Source organism: Danio rerio, chromosome 19 (assembly GCF_049306965.1).
Source record: "Danio rerio strain Tuebingen ecotype United States chromosome 19, GRCz12tu, whole genome shotgun sequence".
Classification (NCBI taxonomy): Eukaryota; Metazoa; Chordata; class Actinopteri; order Cypriniformes; family Danionidae; genus Danio; species Danio rerio.
The window spans coordinates 30,150,761-30,173,037 of record NC_133194.1 but is presented as its reverse complement, the minus strand read 5'-3'; the positions used below and the strand labels follow the sequence as shown (position 1 = coordinate 30,173,037).

The following is a 22,277-nucleotide window of genomic DNA, read 5'->3' as shown; positions in this document are numbered from 1 at the left end:
CATTCTACCTCATAAGATTTTACGTGAAAGCAATTGAATCAAATGCATTTTCAAATACCTCAGAACGTAATGCACAAACCTAATTCATTGTAGATCCTGTTTGCTGTTTATTTTAGGATCCTCAACTTGTGTTGGGATTGACAAAAGCCCTTCTTAACCCCAAGTGTAAGCATGGCCTTGTTCGACTCTATCGGTCATTTAGCTAAAAAGCATCTTCTAATGGGAAAATTGGCAACTAAAATGAATAACAGCCCTTTCCGTCAGGCGATGATGAATGTGCTGTGTAACACACTTGACACCATTATCAATAATGGTGAAGCAAAAATTGACATCTTTTTTTCTCTAATCCTGATAATAAGACTGTTACTAGCCAGATTTAATGCCTAATGGCTGCACTCCTCCTCATTCGAACCTCTTCAAATTACAACGAGAGCCAAATCTTGGAACAGGCCATTTTGGCCACAGTCCCACATCATCCCAGTGTCTCAATTACAACAGCAAACACAAACAAGCCCATCGTGCACACATTCCTGATCAACAGTCCAGTTTCTATTCAAACAGTCAGTAAAGTAAAACCTCCCACTCAGATGCACTTGAGAAATTCTGTTGAAGGTATTATTGGGTTTTTTTTAAAGAGAGGCTTCTGGAGGGATCAGGGTGAGGCGACATGTTATAAAAGCTGACGCCAATACTGGAGAAATATGATAATATAGAGTGGGATGAAGCGAACCTGCTGGCTGATCAATTAGATGAGTTATGAAGGCAGCAGCGTCACACTGAGCTGATCTTACCAGCTTATGCGATCATTAAGATTCACTTACAGTGCCTTAGATGGAATTCAGTCATTGACATACTGCACAGCATCTGTAAAGCGTGCTGGCCTTGGCCTGGTTGAGTTAATTAGAAATGTAGTGTAAGACGAGCATGCCATTTGTGTTTGCACTGTGGTTTAATGCACCCTTTTTTTAACAAAACAAATAGATTTTAAAGTGCTGCCATATATATCACAGTCACCATGCTGTGGAGCTGAAGGGCCCGATTATGAGGTTATCACATGAAACAGTAATTTTTTTATTTTATGATTGAATTTTTTTAGAGAACAAACAGGAAACTTAATAAAGCCAAATGTAATAGGATGCATAAACCACACTTATGCAATTGCATAAAAAATACAACACCACATTGCGTGGCTTTTATTAACAAATAATGCCAACCCAGGCTCATTCTGATTATATTCCACTATATATATTTCTGGAAGAGAGCAAAATACGACCCAGGAGCTATGTTTTTACAGTTTTTGTTTACGCGAATCCACCAGAGGCTACTGTATGCTTTTCTACAAGTGCAATTCGCACTCGCTGTTCTCACGTAAACTGACTGACCAGCTGACCGATACGTTCACCCCACCCAACTTCCCTAAACCCAACCGCAGTGTTTTAAAAAGCAATCCAGAAAAAGAAAAGCCCCCTGAATTTTACCATGTTTTCAGATTTTTACCACATTCTCACCGTTATTTACTTGTTTATTTTATTTTTTAGCTTTCGCTTTCTGCAACCGTTCTTCGCCAAACTCGAACCCTGTCGTCGTGGTCAACTCCTCTCTGCATCTCAAGTCCACTGACATGGCGAGCTAACTGGACAAACTGGTAACAGCGAGAAACCCATCCATATGGAGGAAAGCGGTCAGCCTGAAAAGGAACAGCATCATACCGCCACACAGCATTCATTTTAAAAATTAAATGCTGCCATACGTACTTCTGGCTACATAATTCGCAATCTCCAGAAACATATATAGGGCTGCATTTTCAGAATGAGCCCATGTTTAGATTTATGCCTGATTTTCACCTCCCGAGAATCAGAGATGAAATCCTCTTAAGACCTTCAATCAATGCCGATTCTCGGCACAGATTATGTGGCAATGTGAGCCATTTAAAGACAGAATCTTGCACCTTGCGATCTTCTAGTAAACAAATCGGAGCCTCGCTGATCATATCAAACATGTTTGATATCCAGGATTTTAAAACAAGATGATCAAAGCTGTTCCAACCAATTCCACATCACCAAAGCCATGCTTTTTTTTTATTTGCGAGATTTAATGATTCTTATACCAATGTGCAGATATTTCAAGTGTAGCGAGTACTAAATGTTGCCAGTTACATTCATTAGTAAAGTAGTTTGAGAAAAAACTAAGCAATTGCAGTGACTTCAGTATTTGTAATTGTTACTTCACACCGTTGCTCTCTTTGTACTCAACTAATTTAACTTTTGAATGCGGTTTTTGAAAAACTTTTTATTACAATTTTGAAAGTTTCAATTTAATATCTCAAGATCCTGGTGCATTTCAAAGTTTGAAGTCAATGCGTCATGTATTTAATACATTTGTAAATGTTTTATTTAACACATCAAGGATATGATACGTTTGAAAAGATTTAATTGCTTTAACGCATCAAGAAATAAAGTAAAATAAATAGCATATTTTTTTTTACTTTTAACCTTGTCTTGTTTCAAACGTCCAAATTGTCTTATATTTTACTAGACATATATGATGAGTACATCAGAGTTGACATCTTTCTTTTATGTAATTGCTGAGGGTAAATAAGAAACTTGTTTGAGGTGTCAGTTAAGGGTGCACAATATATCGTTTGAGCATCAATAAATCACATCGCAGTGTTGAGTTGAAATTAGTTGACCAGAAACTACAGTTCAAAACACATGAGATTTGTGGAGACGCTGTAGAATTAAACCGTATAGAGTGAAATTTGTCTTCTGCATGTGTTTTTAAGGCCTGTGACTATTTGAGTATTTTAAGAGTTTAAAGCATTTTAGTAGTGCCTAAAGAAGTTTAATAAAGAATCATCTAATTGAATTATTTGTATGATCAAGACTGTTATTTTGCATTTGATTATTGCTTTTCTGTATCCAAATACTGCTAGGTTCTCCCCAGAAAACTATAAAGTATGTGTTTATTTATCATTTATAAAATGTTTATGACTGTGTTTTGTTTGCTATATGTATTTTAAAAATTACATGAAAATGTATTTATATTTTACTCTCCTACAAAATCATCCCAATCAGTTTAAAGTAATGAAATGAGAGAAAAAATATTGCAATGTCAACGCTGTAAAAAAACAGTAACTTACTGGCAACAATTATCAAGTAGTTGCTGTATTCCATAAAACAGTAAAATTACTGTAAAATGTAATACATGATTTTACTTTATTTTAACTGTATCAATAATTAAAATAGTGGTACACATACTGAAAAACTGAAAACAGTATTTTACTGTACATTTTTACTATGCAGAACTACAGTATTTTAACATTACTTTTAATATAACTGTCTAGTAATTTACATTTATCAGATGTTATTTTATTTAATAATGCTACTTTATAATCTAAAAAATCTAAGTTAACTTTGAATAATTAAGCTTTTAACTCGTATAAATCCGCTTCTTACTTAAAGATAAGATTGTTACAGAACATGAAAGCTGTGGGTGATTTTTCCAAATTAATGCTTCCGATAAGTTACTGAAATTTGGTTTGCATAAAACAAAGTAATCACAAACTAGTTGTTTATGTTGAAAGTATCCGAGAGACACAGCGACATGATGAATTGTGGTAAAGTTGGGCAGAGAAGTGAAGAGTAGTCTAGCCTACTTCATGAATATTTGCGGTAATATTTCACGGTCAATCCATATTACTGTATTTCAATATGTAGTGATGGCAAGTTCAGGTATTAATACCGACATTTGAGTCACATTCAGCAAGATGAACAAAACTTTTATTGAGTAATTTTGTTTAATTTGTCAAAATAGCATTACATTTTTACGAGCTGCGTTCAAACACATCTACACGTAGTACAAACGTTGATCACACTACAAACGAGTCAGAACTATGCCATAAAAAATAGAAAATAATTCTCCTGAGATTCACCTCAGCTCCCTCTCCAGTGACATTTCCTCAAATTAAATATTATTACACACTCTCAGAAATAAAGGTACGCGAGCTGTCACTGGGGTGGTACCTTTTCAAATGGTACACACTTGCACTTAAAGGGTCCATATTGGTACCTCAAAAGTATATATTAGTACCTACAAACTGTAAGAGGAACAATTTTGTACTATTCAGGTACTAATATATACCCTTGAGGTATTAATAAGGACCTTTTAGGTACAAACTTGTACCTTTTGAAAAGGTACCACCCCAGTGACAGCTCGTGTACCTTTATTCCTGATAGTGTGCTGTGCACAGAATCACAAAAATTTCAAACTAACTTACTTTAAATTTACAAACTAACATTAAAGTTTGGCTTAAAATGCCTGTATACATGAAAATATGAAGATTTGTTACTCACCAATGTTAAAGCAGTTCCAGATCGTCAGAGATGAAATGACAGGACAGAATATATGCTATTAAATGAGCTCCTGTGCAGCCTTTGCTAAAAACCAGGGTAGAATGGTCACCCAGTGTTCTTTCAAATGTTTTATGTAAGACTGTATTTGACTAGGTATATTTGAAAAAAGTGTGTGTGGAGTTTTTCATGGTCATTTGCAGTACTGTATTTAGATTCACAGTAACTGATTATTTACCAGAATTCATTGAAAAATCTACAGTAACATACTGTAAACCATGTACACAGTTTGGAAAATTTGAGAATACAATTTTTATACTGCGAAAACAACAATTTATACAGTAACACACTGTATATAGCTTATACAGTAAGAAACTGTTAAGAAATGCAGTATAATACTATAAACACAACGTAAATTGATACATTGTGCTTTCCAAACACATCTACACCTAATGCAAATGTTGATCACACTACAGACGAGTCAGAACTATGCTATAAAAAATAGAAAATAATTCACCTGGGTCATTTGTCCATGATTAGCTCAGCACCTCACTAGTGACATTTCCTATAATAAATCTATTATCACTGTGCACAGCATCACTAAAACGTTGAGAATAAATTAAACACTGTAAATTTCATTATTGTAAGCTAACTTTAAAATTTAATTACAAACTAACATTAAAGTTAGGCTTATAAAATGCCTTTATGCATGATAATATGAAGATTTATTACTCACCGATGTTGAAGCACTTCCAGGTCATCAGAGATGACAGGACAGAATATGTGCTATGAAATGAACTCTTGTGCAGCCTTTGTTGAAAACCAAGGTAGAAAGGTCACCCAGTATTCCTTTAAATGTTTTATGTAAGCATGTATTTGACTAGGTTTACCTGCAAAAGAGTTTGTGAAGATTTTTTACGGTAATTTGCAGAACTGTAATTAGATTCACAGTAACTGATTATTTCCCAGAGTTTATTAAAAAATCTACAGTAACATACTGTAAACTATGTATACAGTATGATAATGTTGAGAATAAATTGTAATACTGTAAAAACAACATTTACCACACTGTATGTAGCTCATACAATAAGAAACTGTTGAGAAATGCAGTAAAATACTGTGGGGAAAAAAATGAAATCCTTTACTGTGAAGTTTTCCCAATATGGTGCAGCCCTAGTGTTAATCCTTTTGAGGAATAATAAAGTGTAAAACACACACACACTGGATCATTCAAAATTACAGCTGATATCACATTGCAATGTATTACAAAAATCTATTTTTCTTTTTTGCAATTGTAAGATAACAAAACTCTGAAACTGTTTTGAGAGTTAAAAAAACAAGAGTATGTGGGTACGGTGTTAAGTTTGCATTCTGCTGACTGTGAGTGGCATTTTTAACATTTTTGTGCCATCAGCAAGTCAGCAGGACTGCGAAACCACAGAAAACACACACAAACCAGGCCTAACTCGCATAATACTGCAACGCTCAGACAAATGTTCAGGAAGTGGCTTTGGAAGGGCTTGCATTGTAACAAAGCACCCCCATATAAACGTCTGCTTTTGTGGCCCCTGCAAAATGGAGTTAAATGGACTCAAATGGGCTTAAATGCACAATCAGCGGGCCATACGAGCTCTGGCCCTTGATAGCGTGAAGAAAAGAGACTGATAGGAGCCAAGTCTGATTCATACTGTGAGGGATGAAAGAGTGATGAGAGTTGGAGAACAGGAAGGAGAAGGGGCTGGTGGGATCGGGCCTAAAATGGGGATTTTAAGGCTAATCATGTAGGCAGTGAATCAGCACTTTGATGTAGACATTTAATTATAGTTGCCCAGGAAAGAGGAGGGGGAAATTTCAGATGAGTGCACATTGTTAGTCCTGTTTGCCAAAGCAAGCGTTAGTAATGCATATGTGAGGGTTAGGGATTTAAACAAGCCCTGATGTAAACTCTTGATTCGTAGATTATATCAGTTATAACAAAGATGCAATACTAGAGATAGATGCGATTTTGGCATGAAAGGGAGACTCTTTTGTTGTAATGAGGAATATTTCAACTTTTTTTCAGGATTTGACAAAATTACAGCTTGATTGGAAATGATGCACAAAAAAATCACAAGTGATACTCATCTTAAGTTTTCTTTTTTCATCAGCATGCTCCTCACAGACTTATTGTTGAAGCGATGGTAACCCGAGGATAAAAGTAGTGTTATTGTTTTCTCATCTCGTAGCCTAGATGTATGTGACTTACTTTCTATAGATGAAAATTAAGATTTTTAGACAAGTAATCCTTTTACAGTAGGGGAAATAAGTATTGAACATGTTACCATTTTCCTCTGAAAACTTTTTCTAAAGGTGCTGTTGACTTGAAATTTTTATCAAATGTTGGAAACAACCAAAGAAATCCATATATGCAAAGAAAATAAAGCTTATTGTTTTAAAAATTAAGTTATGTGCATGAAAATGAAATGACACAGGGTAGGGTTCACTCAAAAAAAAATTTTTTTTTACTTGTTCAATCTACTTTAAAATGAGCTGAAACAGCACAATTATTTAGATTTCATTGGGACAACTTAATTTTTTTATGTTCAATCCACATAAATTTGTTAAAAGTGTTAAGTTAACTTAATCAGTTTGTGTTGGAACACCATGAAAGAATTGTGTGGAACCCTGCATTTTTTACAGGGTTGGGCGATGTCAATTAATTTGGCATCACACAATGTCTAATGTAAAACATCGCAATGGACGATGCCATCGTTGTCGTAGGTGGTGGTGAAATAATTATCTATGAATAATTAATTAATTCATAATGAATTAATTATTTGTAGCTTACCGTTTCAACTACCTGACCTGCATAATCTTTGTTTTTACCCATAACCAAATCATAACTAAATAAAGAAAAGCTACACACAAATTACCATCTGTCAATCACTTTTTTCTGCGGGACTCTGGCATGAATAGGCAGAGCATGGTTTCCACTACATTCATTCTTCCATGGCGGGGCGCCACACCAAAATGCATCCCTCCACGGCTACATTACTGCTTCCCATTCAAAACATTCAGTCATTGTTGTTGTTGTTTTTATAGCGGATTATAATCGCACCAAAACGTATTAAAAGGGAAGTGAATTATTATAGTGCAAACTTTTTTGTAACTGCAGTAGTTTTTTTAACTTTTTGAGGTTACGTGCTGACTGACTGACAGGTGCGTGATGCATAAGGCCAGCTAACACTTAGCTTTGAGTTAAGATTAACACAGTTTCCATAACTATACTTATAGCCGTTTCACTTTACTTCATGATTCATAATGCCGCTCTGTAGGTCTATAAATATTCCTAGCAAATCTAATAAATGTTAGAGACATACTCACTACATAAACGCACTAAATCGCATTTCAGCAGCGTTTAATTGAGAGCGCACGAGGATCTGTGCTTGAGCAGCGTATATTTGAGGGGGCGTGTAAGAGGTTTTGTGCACAAGCAGAGTAAATTGGCGCACAAGCACACTCGTATTGCGCGTAAATGCTATCTCGATTTGTAATACTGCGCTCATGACATTTCTCAATTTGTCATTGAAATGAAGCCATAGGGGTTTGGTAGATTTGTCTAAAAGACCTGCCGCCACAGCTGGAAAAGATCCTAGAGGAAACCCTGCAGAGTGATCTATGTCCTTATAATGGCATCAACAAACTTGGTTAATAAAAAAGGTGCACAACCAAGAGGAACCAACCAACAGTATCTGAGGTTTTCGCTAGTACAAGCGTGAAAGTGAAAGATTGAAGCAGTGTATTGACACAGTGACACGTTACCTGATAGATTCATAAAGATTAAAGTGTTGTTAAATAGAAGCAAGATTAATTAAATATCACATTAGACTTGTTAGTGAGACTATTAACTATATTGAGACGCGATTCAGCAGTACATCCTTGATAAACTGTCTGATATGCACTGCTCTCTGGGGTTTTGTGCTCAAAGCAACCGCTGACTGCTGGAGCTCAGACGCACGCGTACGCTGCTCAGTTCAGTTCTTTGTGTGTCATTCCATTGTTGATACACATAGCTATTTTTTTTTTTTTTAAGTTTGTATTGTTTGGGTTTTTACCAAAATCTGGTTTGCTTTCATGTCAACAGCTCCTTTAGAAATATTATTCCCAGGATAAACATGACGTGTTTAATACTTAATTTCTCCACTGTATATGAGTCTAAATAAACAATTGCACGAGACTCTGAAGAGTTGCTGCTTTAAAATTTGCACAAAGTGAGCACAGCAATAGAGCTGCACAGTATTTATTATCAACAGCATTGATCAATAACTTATCTTTTAAAGGCATAGTTGACCTAAAAAAAGAGCAGCCGTGGCCTAAATGAAACTTTTCTCACTATTTACTCACACACAAGTGGTTGCCCTTTAAAACGCAACTGTCAGTAAAGGCACAACATGTAACAAAGGTTTATTTTTGTGATGTCTTGGCTGAGTGTGGAATCATAGGAGTTATGGTCTTCATTAAATCCTAAAAGTATTCAAAACATATTATCATGGTAGGATGAAGCAGTGTAATGCTGAAAGCTGTCAAGGTAAAATGAGAATGCTGAAACAATTGCTGAAGAAACAGGATCAGGATGTGGCACGAAAGCAACAGTTTTTATCATGCCACAGTTGACCACATCAGGTTCTTCTGGTCATGGTCACTTTTTATCATACTAAATACATTTAAAGACTGTTATGATGCTGCTCTGTGCAGTCTATTAAAACACAAAACATGTTAAAGCAACTTCAGTGTTTCCTGGTTTTTTATTAAACCAAACCCGGAAATCGAGGGTGTAAGACGTCAATAGCTTGGCACACAAGACATGGTTCATGTCACTAGTTAAAATTTAAAAGTTCTTTGAAACATTCTGACAAATTAAGTACAAGTGAGCAAAATATTTAACACTGTTCTAGTGTTTTGGGGATATTTTGATGAAAAATTGTTTACATATTGTGCTTAAGTTGACCTGTCAAAAAGCAAAAAACAAAACTTTGCTGAACACTCTGGGCTCTATTTTGAAGATCCTTGCGCAAAGTGCAAAGCGCAGGGCGCAAACACATTAAGGGCGTGGTTTTTATATTATATGTAGGCTAGAAAATAATATGTTTTGTAGTATTTTAATTCTTTATATTTATATCCTACATATACCCTTATTATATCCTCTCTCTCTCTCTCTATATATATATATATATATATATATATATATATATATGTATGTATATATATATTCTTTTTCACATTTAAAGATTTTTGCGTATTGCTCTATATCAGGAGTGTATTAAGCAGTGTGTAAGCAAGGCACACAACTAACACGCTCTGTGCTGGACAATAGATCGGCTTTGTTCTGGTCTAAAGAACAGACTATTAGTCTCAAAAAATAGCAACGCGCCAACAATGCGCCTCAAAAGGCCTCCCTTTTTATACTAGAACACCTATGGGCGAATATATAAGCGCAAATGCATTTGCTTTTTAAACAGCGTGGCTCAAAATGCCTCTTGCGGCAAGCTGATACTAGCAAACAACAATTGCGTCGCGCCTTGCGCCACATCGCGCCGGCTGTATGATAGGGCACCTAAACATGACAGTATTCTGGTGCACACCACACATCTTATTTTAGGTATTTTACAAAAAAAAATTATTTGATCGAAAATAATTACCTAAAATGTGAATTAATGGGATTTAGAGTACAAATAAATGTTACCTTTGCAATGCTATTGACAGAAACATTCACACTTTCTATATATCTTCGAAATGATCAAGCATCACTTATATTTTCTAATAAATATATATGTGAAATAGGTGAGTGCTCTTGTCTGTCTGTCTGTGGCTAATGGAGACGAAAAGGGTGTGTTCCCCCAGAGTTCATTGAGATTCAGTCTGCGTGCCAGAGTTCCCTTGAATTCGTAGTTCTCCCTGGGGTGTCTCCTCTAATGGCTGGTGACTCATACTGTGGTACAGGCATTATATTACTGTGAGTTTGCCAGCTCAGTGTTCTCTCATCATTCACAAAACACACACACACAGTCATCAGAATCCATGATGCAACACCACATTACCCGCATCTACAGCTCCACTATGAGCCGTACGCACCTCCAATAAATAATTACAGAGTAGAAATACATGGTTGTAATCTCAGTTTTTTTTTTTCTTTTTCTTTTGTAGAGAAGCTTTAATAATGGCCCAAGGATGAAGTCGTTTTTGCTCAATTCAAATCGCAATAAAAGCTCCATGGCATATGTCATGAGTCATCTCCAATAAATCTGCATAGATAATGTAGCTATAATGTAGTTATTAAAATTCTCCCCTCTGACTGTACCCTCCTGCTGCAGCGCTGTCTATTTCTGTCTCTGTCTGCAGTAGATGAACAGTCTGTGAGTGTGTTACTTTGAGCTGTGACTGTAAGTCTAGACCGAGTTCCTCGCACACTCGCAGCCAAACAGAATTGCTGAAGCGTGACCAGGTAGAATGTGACTTCGTCGAAGGTCACTGTGATATGCAAATATTTCATATTGGCTATGATTTCTTGTCATAGTCTTCATAAAATTAAGATGACATTCACAGGAGACATTCACCTGTTAGTGTGCACCAGGGTTCGCTTGATGTCACAGTTTGGTTTAATGTTTAATGTCACAATTTGGATTAAGTGAATGCTGCATTGTGAATGTGGGCGTATAAAAAGGGTGTTCTGAGGATAATACAAATGCTGGTTTGTTTAGTCTTTGATTTTTGAAGGCGTATCCAGCTAGTTTTATCCCAGAGTCAGCTTACTGTATTTATAAGATGTAATTCACAAAAAATGCACATTTTGTCCTCATGTTGTTTCAGACCAATTCAATTTTAGTTTATTAGAGATTTCTCTAAAGCTTAAAGGTATAGTTCACCCAAAAATGACACTTACCGCCTAACTTATTTACATTCAAACAATATTCGGTTTATATACTTTTTTTGTCAGATGAACCCAGTTTGAGTAGTTTATAGGTAACGTATGTAAGTTTGACACCCAGTGGTTGAACTATGTATTGCACTCCTGGTTTAAAACGCACTCAAACGCAGGTTGCCAGATTGACAACATCAGGACTGATTAAGTCGTGTTCTAAATAAAAGCATCGTCACGCGACAGAAGGAATATTTTCCATATTACAAGGAGTTCCTAACCAACACCTGAAATTAATATTTTAGAAACAGCTTCTATTTCTTTCTGCTGAACAACATGATAAACTGACAATGATCACCTCAGGTACACATCATGTGCTTTATTTTGTGTTAAATGCTAATAATGTGAGTTTGAACGCCATTTTACATGACATTTATTGCCATACTACTGAAAGCAGCTGCAGATAGTACGCATCAGATCTTGAAAATAAAATAACCCATTCGTAATTGAACTTTAGAGCTGTTACTCAATGCAAGCCAACACATATCAGTAATTTAGCATGTTTAAAGAGGTTTATTGTATTAATTAGATTATAAACCTTAACATTTCATTGTAGTGCAGTGAGTGCACTATTCTGTGTTTTTGTATAGCTGTGTTTAAATGGATGTCATGCTTCGTCTGGTGCAAACAGCCAATTTGTTATCACTTCATATCTTGTCAAGTAGCGTGTTATTAGTACATAGTGTTACAATGTAACCTGCTCACCTAATATTTACTTTCGTAATATTTATATTTCTTAATTATTAACCACCTCTTGTAACTCTGAATCCTTGTCTCATTTTGCAGTCTGCTACTGTTCACAGATGGTTGTATTCAGTCACGGATGCACACTTTAGCCTTCCTGACTGAATAAATGAAGTACGCTGTTTTCCACCCAGGTAACCAGGGGTGTTAAATATAATTGGCTAAACTGGCATTGGGTGAGTTAGACCAAAACAAAGACAGACGTTCCTGCATAAAACACACTTTTTTAAGTAGAATATCTGACTTTAGCATTGTTTTTTAGCTAAACAAGAATGTTAATTTAGCATGCTACTTAAACATCTGCAGACATATTATGGTATTTTTATGCTTTAGAAAAGTCAAAAACTTATACACACATGCAGCACCTTTAAAATTATATCCTGGGTCTTGTATGTAATTGGATAGAGGCTTTTATTTTGTAGCTTCCAAATTCCATCGTCAGACTAACCCATACACCGCCAGGAGTTTAAGCATATCTTATGAAGCAGATCAGTGTGTTTTTGTAAAAGAGATATTTCTAATCTTTAAATTATAAACTCCAATCAAGTTATGTTTGACTGATACATTCAACGTGTGACATTAGATGGTTAGACACATGTATGCAACATTGTAAGAGTTTTATACTGTTAAATGTCGTACAGTAAAACCAACAAGTTTTCTTATTCGTCATCATCTTCTGTGCTTAACAGTCTGGTAAGTTGTTCCCATGAGGCATGTCTATTTCCAGAGCTTCATCTATGAATGTGTCTAACTTTATGCACCATATGATTGTATACGTCAGTCAAGCATAACATGCATTCGGCCACCACCAGAAATCAGTGGTTGGAGTTATAATTAAAAGAATTGAAATAGTGCTGATACAAAAACATTTATAGGAAATTTGTTAACCCCCTGATGGTATATAGGTTAGTTAGCCAACAGATGTACATGTTTTTGAAAGCTTCTCAACATTTTTATACAGTATTAGAGAGCTGGAAAAAATGTGAAAAATGCAAAAGTTATACATGGATGGAATGAGGGTTTATGGAGTAAATTATGGAGTAATTTTAATTTTTGGGTGAATTGTTCCCTAAAAAGACCCCAAAAATACCCATTAAGGTATGAACATTTTGAAATTTACATGTTTGGATGTATAAATCCTTTAAAGTTTGAAAGTAGTCATTTTGACACACTTAATCATCTGAAGTGCTTACTTGCTGGAGCGGCACTCATCAAAGTGAATCCACAAGCATCATTCAAATCACCACATTTATCAGTAAGATTATTCAAAACATTTACATGGTTTATTTTTCATATAAATGCATTAATAGCAGGAGAGATTGGGCAGTGAGAGTACTAATTAACTACATTAAATCAAATGTATAAGAGATTGAATACAATGTTTAAATATACTAAGTGTTTGATGCAATCATACATATTTGACATTATACAGACCTGTAGCCAGGGCAGGGTTAGGTGGTTGTAAATGATATTTGATGTAATTGATGTATGTGATGTATTTGACGTAAATGATAATTGATGTACTGTAAATCTTTTAGAAAATTGTGGTTATGATGACCACTCAGCAAGTTAGTTCTGCAAAAAATAGTGCTTAAAATGTCACTAAATTGCAACCCAATTAAACCTCATAATTACTGTAAATAGAAAATAAAGGTAAATAACTGAAAAAAGATCCACCACTTTCACCGGGCTGGCTTCGGACCTGATAATTCTGTTTTTAGCTTTTGAATCATGAATTTCAACCAAGCAAATCATCCTTAATTGACCATGACTCTATCCAAAAATAATCCAAAATCACATTCTGTTTGAGTAGGTACTACATTTGATTATGGACTCTTTTCACATTTGCGAGTTTCTCAGCAGCAGAGGTCATCATAGTAACTTAGAGTGCAGTGAATGAGTACAACAAATATTTTTTTTACAATCCCATTTGCTGAAATAATAAAAAAAAACACTACAAAGATGTAATTAAGACTTTCAGAAAAATGAAAAAATTGTGTGAGACTGATAACGGCAACCAGAAGATAGAACAATGTCAAATTTACCGTCCTGCCCCCATACAGGCTGCTTTAGAAACACCTCGCACAAGTGCTAATTCATTTTTGGTAAATTGATGCAAATATGTTATAATACATATGTAAATAAATACATATACATGTACATGCATTAAAAAAAAAGCTAAATATTAAATACTTTAATGGATTTAGGATTATGATGACCTTTATACTCGTCATAACAGTCTTGGAAAAAGGGTGCATACTTCATTAACAAGTTAATGAATAATCACCATATTTTTTTTTTTTTGTTACATGGCTTATCAGTCTTAGATCCCACTCAAAAATTATGTCCCATGGCCTCATAAGTGCACACTTTAGAATATTGCCAAAAGTAGGTTAAGTAGGTCATCTGGATACAGCTTTTCAAATACTGTGATTTTAGACATACAATACTATTAGGCTCATTTACGGTTTTTCATGTCATTTTAGAACCCATATGTTTTTTATTTTAATTCATATAAGCTTTTTTTAAACTGTATATCCTACTGTCTTATTTGAAATAAGCAGAAATAAATGTTTTATTTCAATTAAAATGTTACAGTAAATGTTGCCTACAGCAGACATTGAAGCCTTCGGCACAGACATTTATGAAGTTAAAGTGTATTTCAAATAACTGTTGTACCTTTTTTTCAGTTTTTCACGAAGAGACCTAAAAGAAGTCACAGTTTCTACAAAAATATTATTGGCAAAAAAAGCAAAAACAAGCCTTAAATCATCATATTAGTATGATAATGCAAGTTCATAGTGTTGTCATGATAAAAAAAAAAAAAAAGATTTATAACTAACAGGGTGTTTTCTTCTCTGTTTTGACCCTCTCTATGAAACACTTGACTTTGGTTTGGTGATTGGGTAACAGTTTTGCATGTTGATATAATAGATGAGTGCTCTTATGATATTGTGTCTTTAAAACAATTCTATATATAACGTTTTAAAAAGCTTGTATGAAATTCTCACATTTTATGAGCCGTAAACATAAATCCTGCCTTATGTTCGCATTACACACTGAAAAATATGCAACATTATAGATGTAAAATGGGTTGTTTCATGTTGACTTTGAAGTGCGTTAATTGATTTGATAACGTTTTGAGAGCACAAACCCAATTTTATATAATGATATTTGCGATAAGAGTTTAAGTGCGAAGGTTTTTTTTCAAATGTTAATTGTCCATATTAATTAATAATTCAGCAGTGAAACACTATTATCACATCAACATACATTTAGACCACATTATGTTAATGGAAAAGTTTGAGCAGACATTATAGACTGAACTTTGGTCCAGAAAGTCTGAGGTGAAGGTCAGAGTTTGTTTTGCCATTGAATCACACAGAAAATCCTTTCAGTTCTTTTTTTCCATATCAAATGAAAACCCTGCTCTAAATGTGTCTCTTTTATCCGTCTTTTTCATCGCAATAGTCCGTCCACTTCTATAGCAGATTGTCAATGCATAAATGACTGAACCATGAACCTGTCTTTATGTTCCAACAGGACATGGAGGAACACATGGCCTTCATCATGACTGTGCCTACAACACTGGCCATTTTTTTGGCCATCTTCATTCTTGTCTGCATCGAGTCTGTCTTCAAAAAGCTCCTTCGCCTCTTCTCCCTGCTCATCTGGGGCTGTCTGGTTGCCATGGGTTACCTCTTCATGTTTTTCGGTGGGATCATCTGTCCGTGGGACCAGGTGAGACTTGAGTGACAGCACTTTCATAGCTCTCCAGTTATTTTATTTTTTTTCATTGTCCGCCTTCGACCTCTATGGCTATCAATCTATAATTTGCCTTATTGTCACACTGAGAATGCCAGTGTCTGATTTTGCCAGTAGAAATGTCCTATTTATATGTTGTCAGTGACAGAGTGCAAACATACACGTCATATTTTCAAGCTAAGAATGATGGATTTTGATCAGGCAATCAAACCACTACTTTTCAAGGGCACATATGATTCAAAATCAACTTTTGGAAGCTATTTTGACAGAACTGTGTGTGAGTATAATGTATTCACTGTCATATTAGAGTGCAATAAACAAAACAAGTCTCTTTATTAAATTTCCTGACAATAAATAGAATCCAAATACTAGTGATTTTGAGGCCGATCATAACGTGACATAGGAATGGGGTTTCCCCCTCCCCCCCCTCAAATTGATTGACATGCGTTTTAACATGTCTCCGTAGTAATGCATATAAACATGTCCACAAAATAGGATTTGCAAAGAAACTGGGATTAAAAGATCTGTTCAAACTCTTTGTGATCACTTTAATAATTAGTTTTACACATTTTTTTAAACAGTGTCTTTGAAATAAAACAAAGACTGTAAAATTACCATGTAATTCCTAACCACTAGAATCACCATAGCAGCATAGTGTCAGTAAAGTCATGTATGTGTGTACTGCAAATGTTGTAATGGCTTTTTTGTGTGCCTTATCATTTTAGAAAGGCTTGAATAAACTCCACCAGAAATTCATCAAATAAACTTAATTGGTATTTTTGACTAATGAGCTGGATTTCTGCTTCATACATGTCTGTCTCTGTCACTGACTGCTGTTTATCTGGTGTAACACATAAGAAGCAGACACGCATGTGGGAACAGTGGGAGGGGAGAACCAGCTCATTTACATTTAAAGGCACAAGCTACAAAAATGGCTACACTGTCCTCAGAGCTCAAATAGTCAATATCTGCATTGTATTATAAATAAGCTGAATATTATTTTGAGCTGAAACTTTACAGACACATTCTGGAGACACCAAAGGCTTATCTTACATCTTGTAAAAGGGTTAAATTAGGAGCCCTTTCATTAACCAAAAGTACATGTCTGTATAGGTTCTACATTTGAATTTGAATTTACTTTACTACCATTAAAAAGTATTTATTTCCATTTATATTGAATTTGAGTAGTGTGAAGGAAATCCAGATATATATCCACCATATTGTCATTATCACATGAACTACCAGATTCTTTATTCATATTCATAAATCTTCTCCCATGGCCTCATGGGATAGCAAAATGTCTATTGAATGCTCACTTCAGAATCCAGGTACTTCTAGACTCAATCCAGGCTTTGGCTCATGCTTTCTTACATACTATATGTAGTAAAGAAAAATGCAATTTTATTATTAGCTATTTGTTTAAAGTAATGATCGCTTATATCAGCAAATATTAATTATTTTGATTAAAGATTTTAAGGTGTTAAAAAAGTTCATTTTGAATGAATGCAGATCGGTCTAAACAAGCTAATTTGTCAGATTTATGAAGGATAACAGCTATGATTGGATGATTTAAATAAACTAATATAAAAGCTAATATGATATTGTTTGTTTGTGATGTGAAGTGACACTGGACAAGGGAGTGTGGATCCAAATGCAGGTTTATTTAGCAAAACGCCAGGCAAGCAACGGTCAACACAGGGCCAAACAGACGTATACAGGCAAATCCAGATTCATAGTCAAAAATAGCAGGCGAGTGGTCAGAAGGCAGGCAGCAGACAGAGATAAACAATAAAAAAACAAATCAAAGGGAGGGTCAAAACCAGCAAGACAAGGCAAGGAAAACACGTTGTAATGTCACAGAAACAGATAGCAAGACTTAGCCTTGAAGTGTGGGTATGTGTTCTGTAAAAATAGCACTTGGTTCATGAATAGCTTCAGCTGTGTCTGTCTGCAATCATGGGGATCTAGGCCAGGTGTGTAAGTGGTGCATGACCGGATCTTGTTGTCCATTTAATGGCGGATTTGTAGTTCTATGCAATACTGGGTGTTTACCAGTGATCTGCACTGGCTGGATCGCTAGTGATCGTGACAAAAGAGTTGACGTCCAATTGAAATTGTACCCCAATGTCATGGGACACTGCATTTTGTTTGTAAATGAAAATTTGTTTGACGTCAGAACCCAACGTCAGGCCAATGTCAGTGTCCAACGTCTGACAGACATTTAGGTTACTTTCCAATGCAACCAAAAAACAACTACATATCAACGTCCAACGATGTTACAGCTTGATGTGTGTAGATGTCACCAATATGACCTCTATCAGACGTTGGATTTTGGTTGTCATACCACACGGATAAATGTCAGTATTTGACGTCAATATGACGCTGGTTTAAGATGTTGGCGCAATGTTGGATTTTGGTCACTTTCCAACACAACCTAACAACAAAATATCAAAGTGTGTTCATGTTACAGCTTGACATTGTGTAGAAATTTCCACTAGGACGTCTATCAGACGTTGGATTTTGGTTACCATACCTGACGAATAAATGTCAGAAATTGACATCAATGTGACGTTGGATTAAGGTGTTGGCTCCACATTGGATTTTGGTCACTTTCTAACCCAACCTAAAATCAACAAAATATCAACATCATTTCACGTTGTTATTGGATATCAAAATTAAATTGTCTTCAGTAGCTGGCAACCTAAATCTAACGTAATATTAACGTCTTATTGCTTTGTGTCTGCTGGGAAGATATTTTAAAGAATGTTGGATAAAATCTATGGTAGAAACAATAAATGCTATGAAATCAATGGCTGTTTTTCCCAACATACTTCAGGATACTGTATTCTCCTTTGTGTTAGGGTGCTTTTACACCTGCCTTATTTAGTTTGGTTGAATCTCACTAGAGTTCGTTTTACCCCTTGGTGCGGTTCGTTTGGGCAGGTGTAAATGCAGCAATCATACTCGAGTGCGCACCAAAAGCGGACCAAAAAAGCGTACCTGCTTGAAGAGGTGGTCTCGGGACGGTTTCAAACGAACCCTGGAGCGGGTAGGCTGATGCGCAGTGCATTATGGAGGTAAAAAATATGGAGGAAAAATTTTTGTTGACAGCGCTTTACCAACAGAGAGAGGGAAAAACATTACCTGATGGATCTTTGGTAATATTTCCGCAAGATGACCATGTCGCAGTTTCGCTAAATTAATTCACGCCTCCTCCTGAAGTGACGTGCGATGCATTAAAATATTGTTTTCCAGCTGCGGCCACGCTTCATTCTTGAAATGTATAGTTTGTCGTGAATTCTGACCAATCCATAAGCAGTTTAGGAACTATGTCAGTTCAACAACATCTGGCCAGTGAGAGATGTGGATTTTGTCACTTGACTGCATTTTAGTTCTTTTCAACTGGTTCGGACCAAAGCCAGCAGTGTGGTGTGAAAACAACCCAAAGACGGCAGAAAATGCAACAATGTATCATTTATTGCTCTTGGTCCGGACCAAATGAAGCGAACTACAGATGTGAAAGCACCCTTAAGCAGAAGAAGGAAACTCAAACAGGTTTGAACAAGTAAAGGATGAGTACATTTTTTGGGTGAATTATTCCTTAAAGAATATAACATTTTTCATGTTTCATCAGCCTTTAACTTAAATCCTGCTTTATAATTGGCATTTCATATACTCGTTTACCCCAAAAAAGCTCTCTGTATTAGTACACTTGTTTTTTTCAGTGTCTGCCTTCAACCTCTATCACTATCACTCTGTAATTTCCCTTCTTATCACACTGAAGCGCTCAGAATGTAGCATTCGTCATGCATAAACCACAAGTTGCATCAGTGCAAAATATATGTAGATGTTCAGGTAAATTGCTTGGATGAAAAGCGCTCCACAATCATGCAGATATTCACTACGCCGGTGTCATTTTCCCCCAGTCATTTGCACAGTAATTCATGAATTTTAGCATGCGAGCTGTTCCGCGCACTGAATCATTCATTAGTTCATTGAACTCCGCTTAACACATGAGTCTGGCTAATGACTGTGACACAGTCTCAACGTAAATGCATGTCTTAGAGTAATTATGACAGTTGGCACTATTTCTGTCCACCTCTGCATCTATGAAGCAAATCAGGTATGAAGCAGCCTTGTTCGCGTACTTTATTTCTGCTTTTTGCTCAATGATTTGCATTCAGCCAATCGCCATTTAGCAAGATGGCCAAAAACAGCAGTGGTTTTGTTGAGCTTTTGTAAACAGCTCTTGAGTTATGATATTACTGCGGCTGTAGGAGTAGAGATTGGCTGTTTGGTGCGGGAGTAAATGTAGCTTGCGGTGAGTCATCCGGGCTGTTTGCTCGACATGACTTAATAACTTAATAACTCGCATGGGCTTGGTGATCTGGAAACGATGTGATATGCATATACGACACAAACTGGCTCCGGATCAAAAGACGGCAGCATTTCATCAGGAACTACTCCAGTAAGAGCTGGGTGGCACTTACATGACATCCATTTTAAGCTATGAGTCGTAAATAAGCCCACTGATCTGGAAAGAGATGTCACTGTTAGAAGTGAGGTTATTGGTAACATATTAATTAGTGGGCCAAATTTGTAATGTATTAATATCATATGACTTTGTATATGACTTTTGTATTTTACTTTGCTTTTGTTTGTCTTTTTGTTTTGCGTTTTTGCTTGGATCTTTTGTATTTTTGCTTTGCTTTTTTACGTTTTTTATTTAATTTTTGCGCTTTTCGTTATTTTTTTGTTTGTTTTGCTTTGGTCTTATGTATTATTTTTGTTTTTGCATCGTCTGGTCTTTTGTTTTGCTTTGCTTTTGTGGGATTTTGTGCTATGCTTTGTTTCATCTTTTTGTTTTTGCTTTTATTTGCTTTGATGGTTTGTATTTTTGCTTTGCTTCATAATGTTTTCGTTTTTTTGCTTTTCTTTAACTTTGCTTTTTGCAATTTTCATTAGTTTTTTGTTGGTTTTGCTTTGGTCTTTTGTATTATTTTTGTTTTTGCAATAGTTGGCCTTTTGTTTTGCTTTGCTTTTGTCGCATTTTGTGCTCTGCTTTTGTTTTGTGTTTTTGTATTATTTTTATTTGCTTCAGTCTTTTGTATTTTTGTTTTGCTGATAAATTGTTATTTTTGCTTTTCTTTAACTTTACTTTTTGTGCTTTTCATTCGTTTTTTGTTTGTTTTGCTTTGGTCTTTTGTATTATTTTTGTTTTTGCATTGGTTGTTCTTCTTTTTTGCTTTGCTTTTGTGAGATTTTGTGCTCTGCTTTTGTTTTGTGTTTTTGTTTTGCTTTTATTTGCTTTGCTTGACAATGTTCTTTTTTGCTCTTTTTTAACTTTGCTTTTTGTGATTTTCGTTTTTTGTTTGTTTGTTGCTTTGTTTTTTGTGTTATGTTTGGTTTTGCATTGTTAGTCTTGTTTTGCTTGATTTTGTGCGATGCTTTAGTTTTGCTTTTGTTTGGTTTGATGGTTTGTATTTTTGTTTCACTTCATAACGTTTTGTTTTTTTCGCTTTTCTTAAACTTATTTTTGTGCCTTTCATTTGTTTTTTTTTTTTGTTTTTTTTTTTGTTTTTTTTCGCTTTGGTTTTTTTGTATTATTTTTGCATTGGTTGGTCAGTTGTTTTCCTTTACTTTTTTATGGGACTTTGCTTTTATTTTACATGTTTTGTTTTTCATTGCTCTTGTGGTTTTAAGTAAAGACATTTGTCACTACATATTGAAAAATATTAGTATGAAGAAGTCATTTGATGTGAGTAACATTTTATGATTGCATTATTAAAAAAAATACAAAACAAAAAAATAAGTAAAAACCAAAACACTTCATATACTATATAAAGCTATCAGTAGAAATTACCTTAAGATGAGAACAAACTTCTTGCCCTAAAATTATTAAAGTTCCCATGATCTAGAAGCTGCGACAGTTATTTTTTCATATTGTGATGCAATTCCTAGAGAAACGGAATATTGAGTGACACAACTGTGTGCGTGGCTTGTTTTTCTACTGCAAGCTGAATTGGTGAAAAAAGTGGGCATACCATTCAGAAAAATCTGGAAAAAAGTTTGAAGAGGGTTATTACAACCTAACTTTTGTTATGTTTTGTTATGACCATTTCTGTTTGTTGTCAAAACTGACAGTTATAGCAGTATAGGTAAATATGTTAGCCATGACCAATTCCTAAGATATACGTAATCTGACAGTTTAACTGGAAAAAGAAATGAAGTGCATTTTCAGATTTTAATTAAAAATTAGAAGGGCAAACTTTTTTTTTTCTTGACATGCACAGATTAATTGTTCAGCTGTATGCATGTGTGAGCCTATGAAAAATGCCAACAGTGGTGCTACGCAAAAGCACTTCTGTAGCACTATATCTAATCTTGCATATGCACCTGCGTACCATTTAGGTGCTTACCTGCTTACAAAGCTAGATTTTAATGGACATCTGAAAATAAAGATA

The 22,277-nt window shown here is 35.2% G+C and overlaps 1 protein-coding gene across 9 annotated transcripts in view; it reads left to right on the top strand.

Moving 5' to 3' along the window:
- The window catches only part of adcy2b (adenylate cyclase 2b (brain)), a 167,750-nt gene that overhangs the window by 21,459 nt on the left and 124,014 nt on the right, over positions 1 to 22,277 (top strand). For all 9 annotated transcript variants that reach the window (XR_012394611.1, XR_012394614.1, XR_002456106.3 and 6 more), the window contains exon 2: positions 15,592 to 15,789. Coding sequence is in view for 2 of the 9 variants with exons in the window: in XM_005170038.5 (XP_005170095.1) it covers positions 15,592 to 15,789 (198 nt within the window). In the remaining 7 variants the exon portion in view is untranslated. The remainder of the gene's footprint in view (positions 1 to 15,591; positions 15,790 to 22,277) is intronic.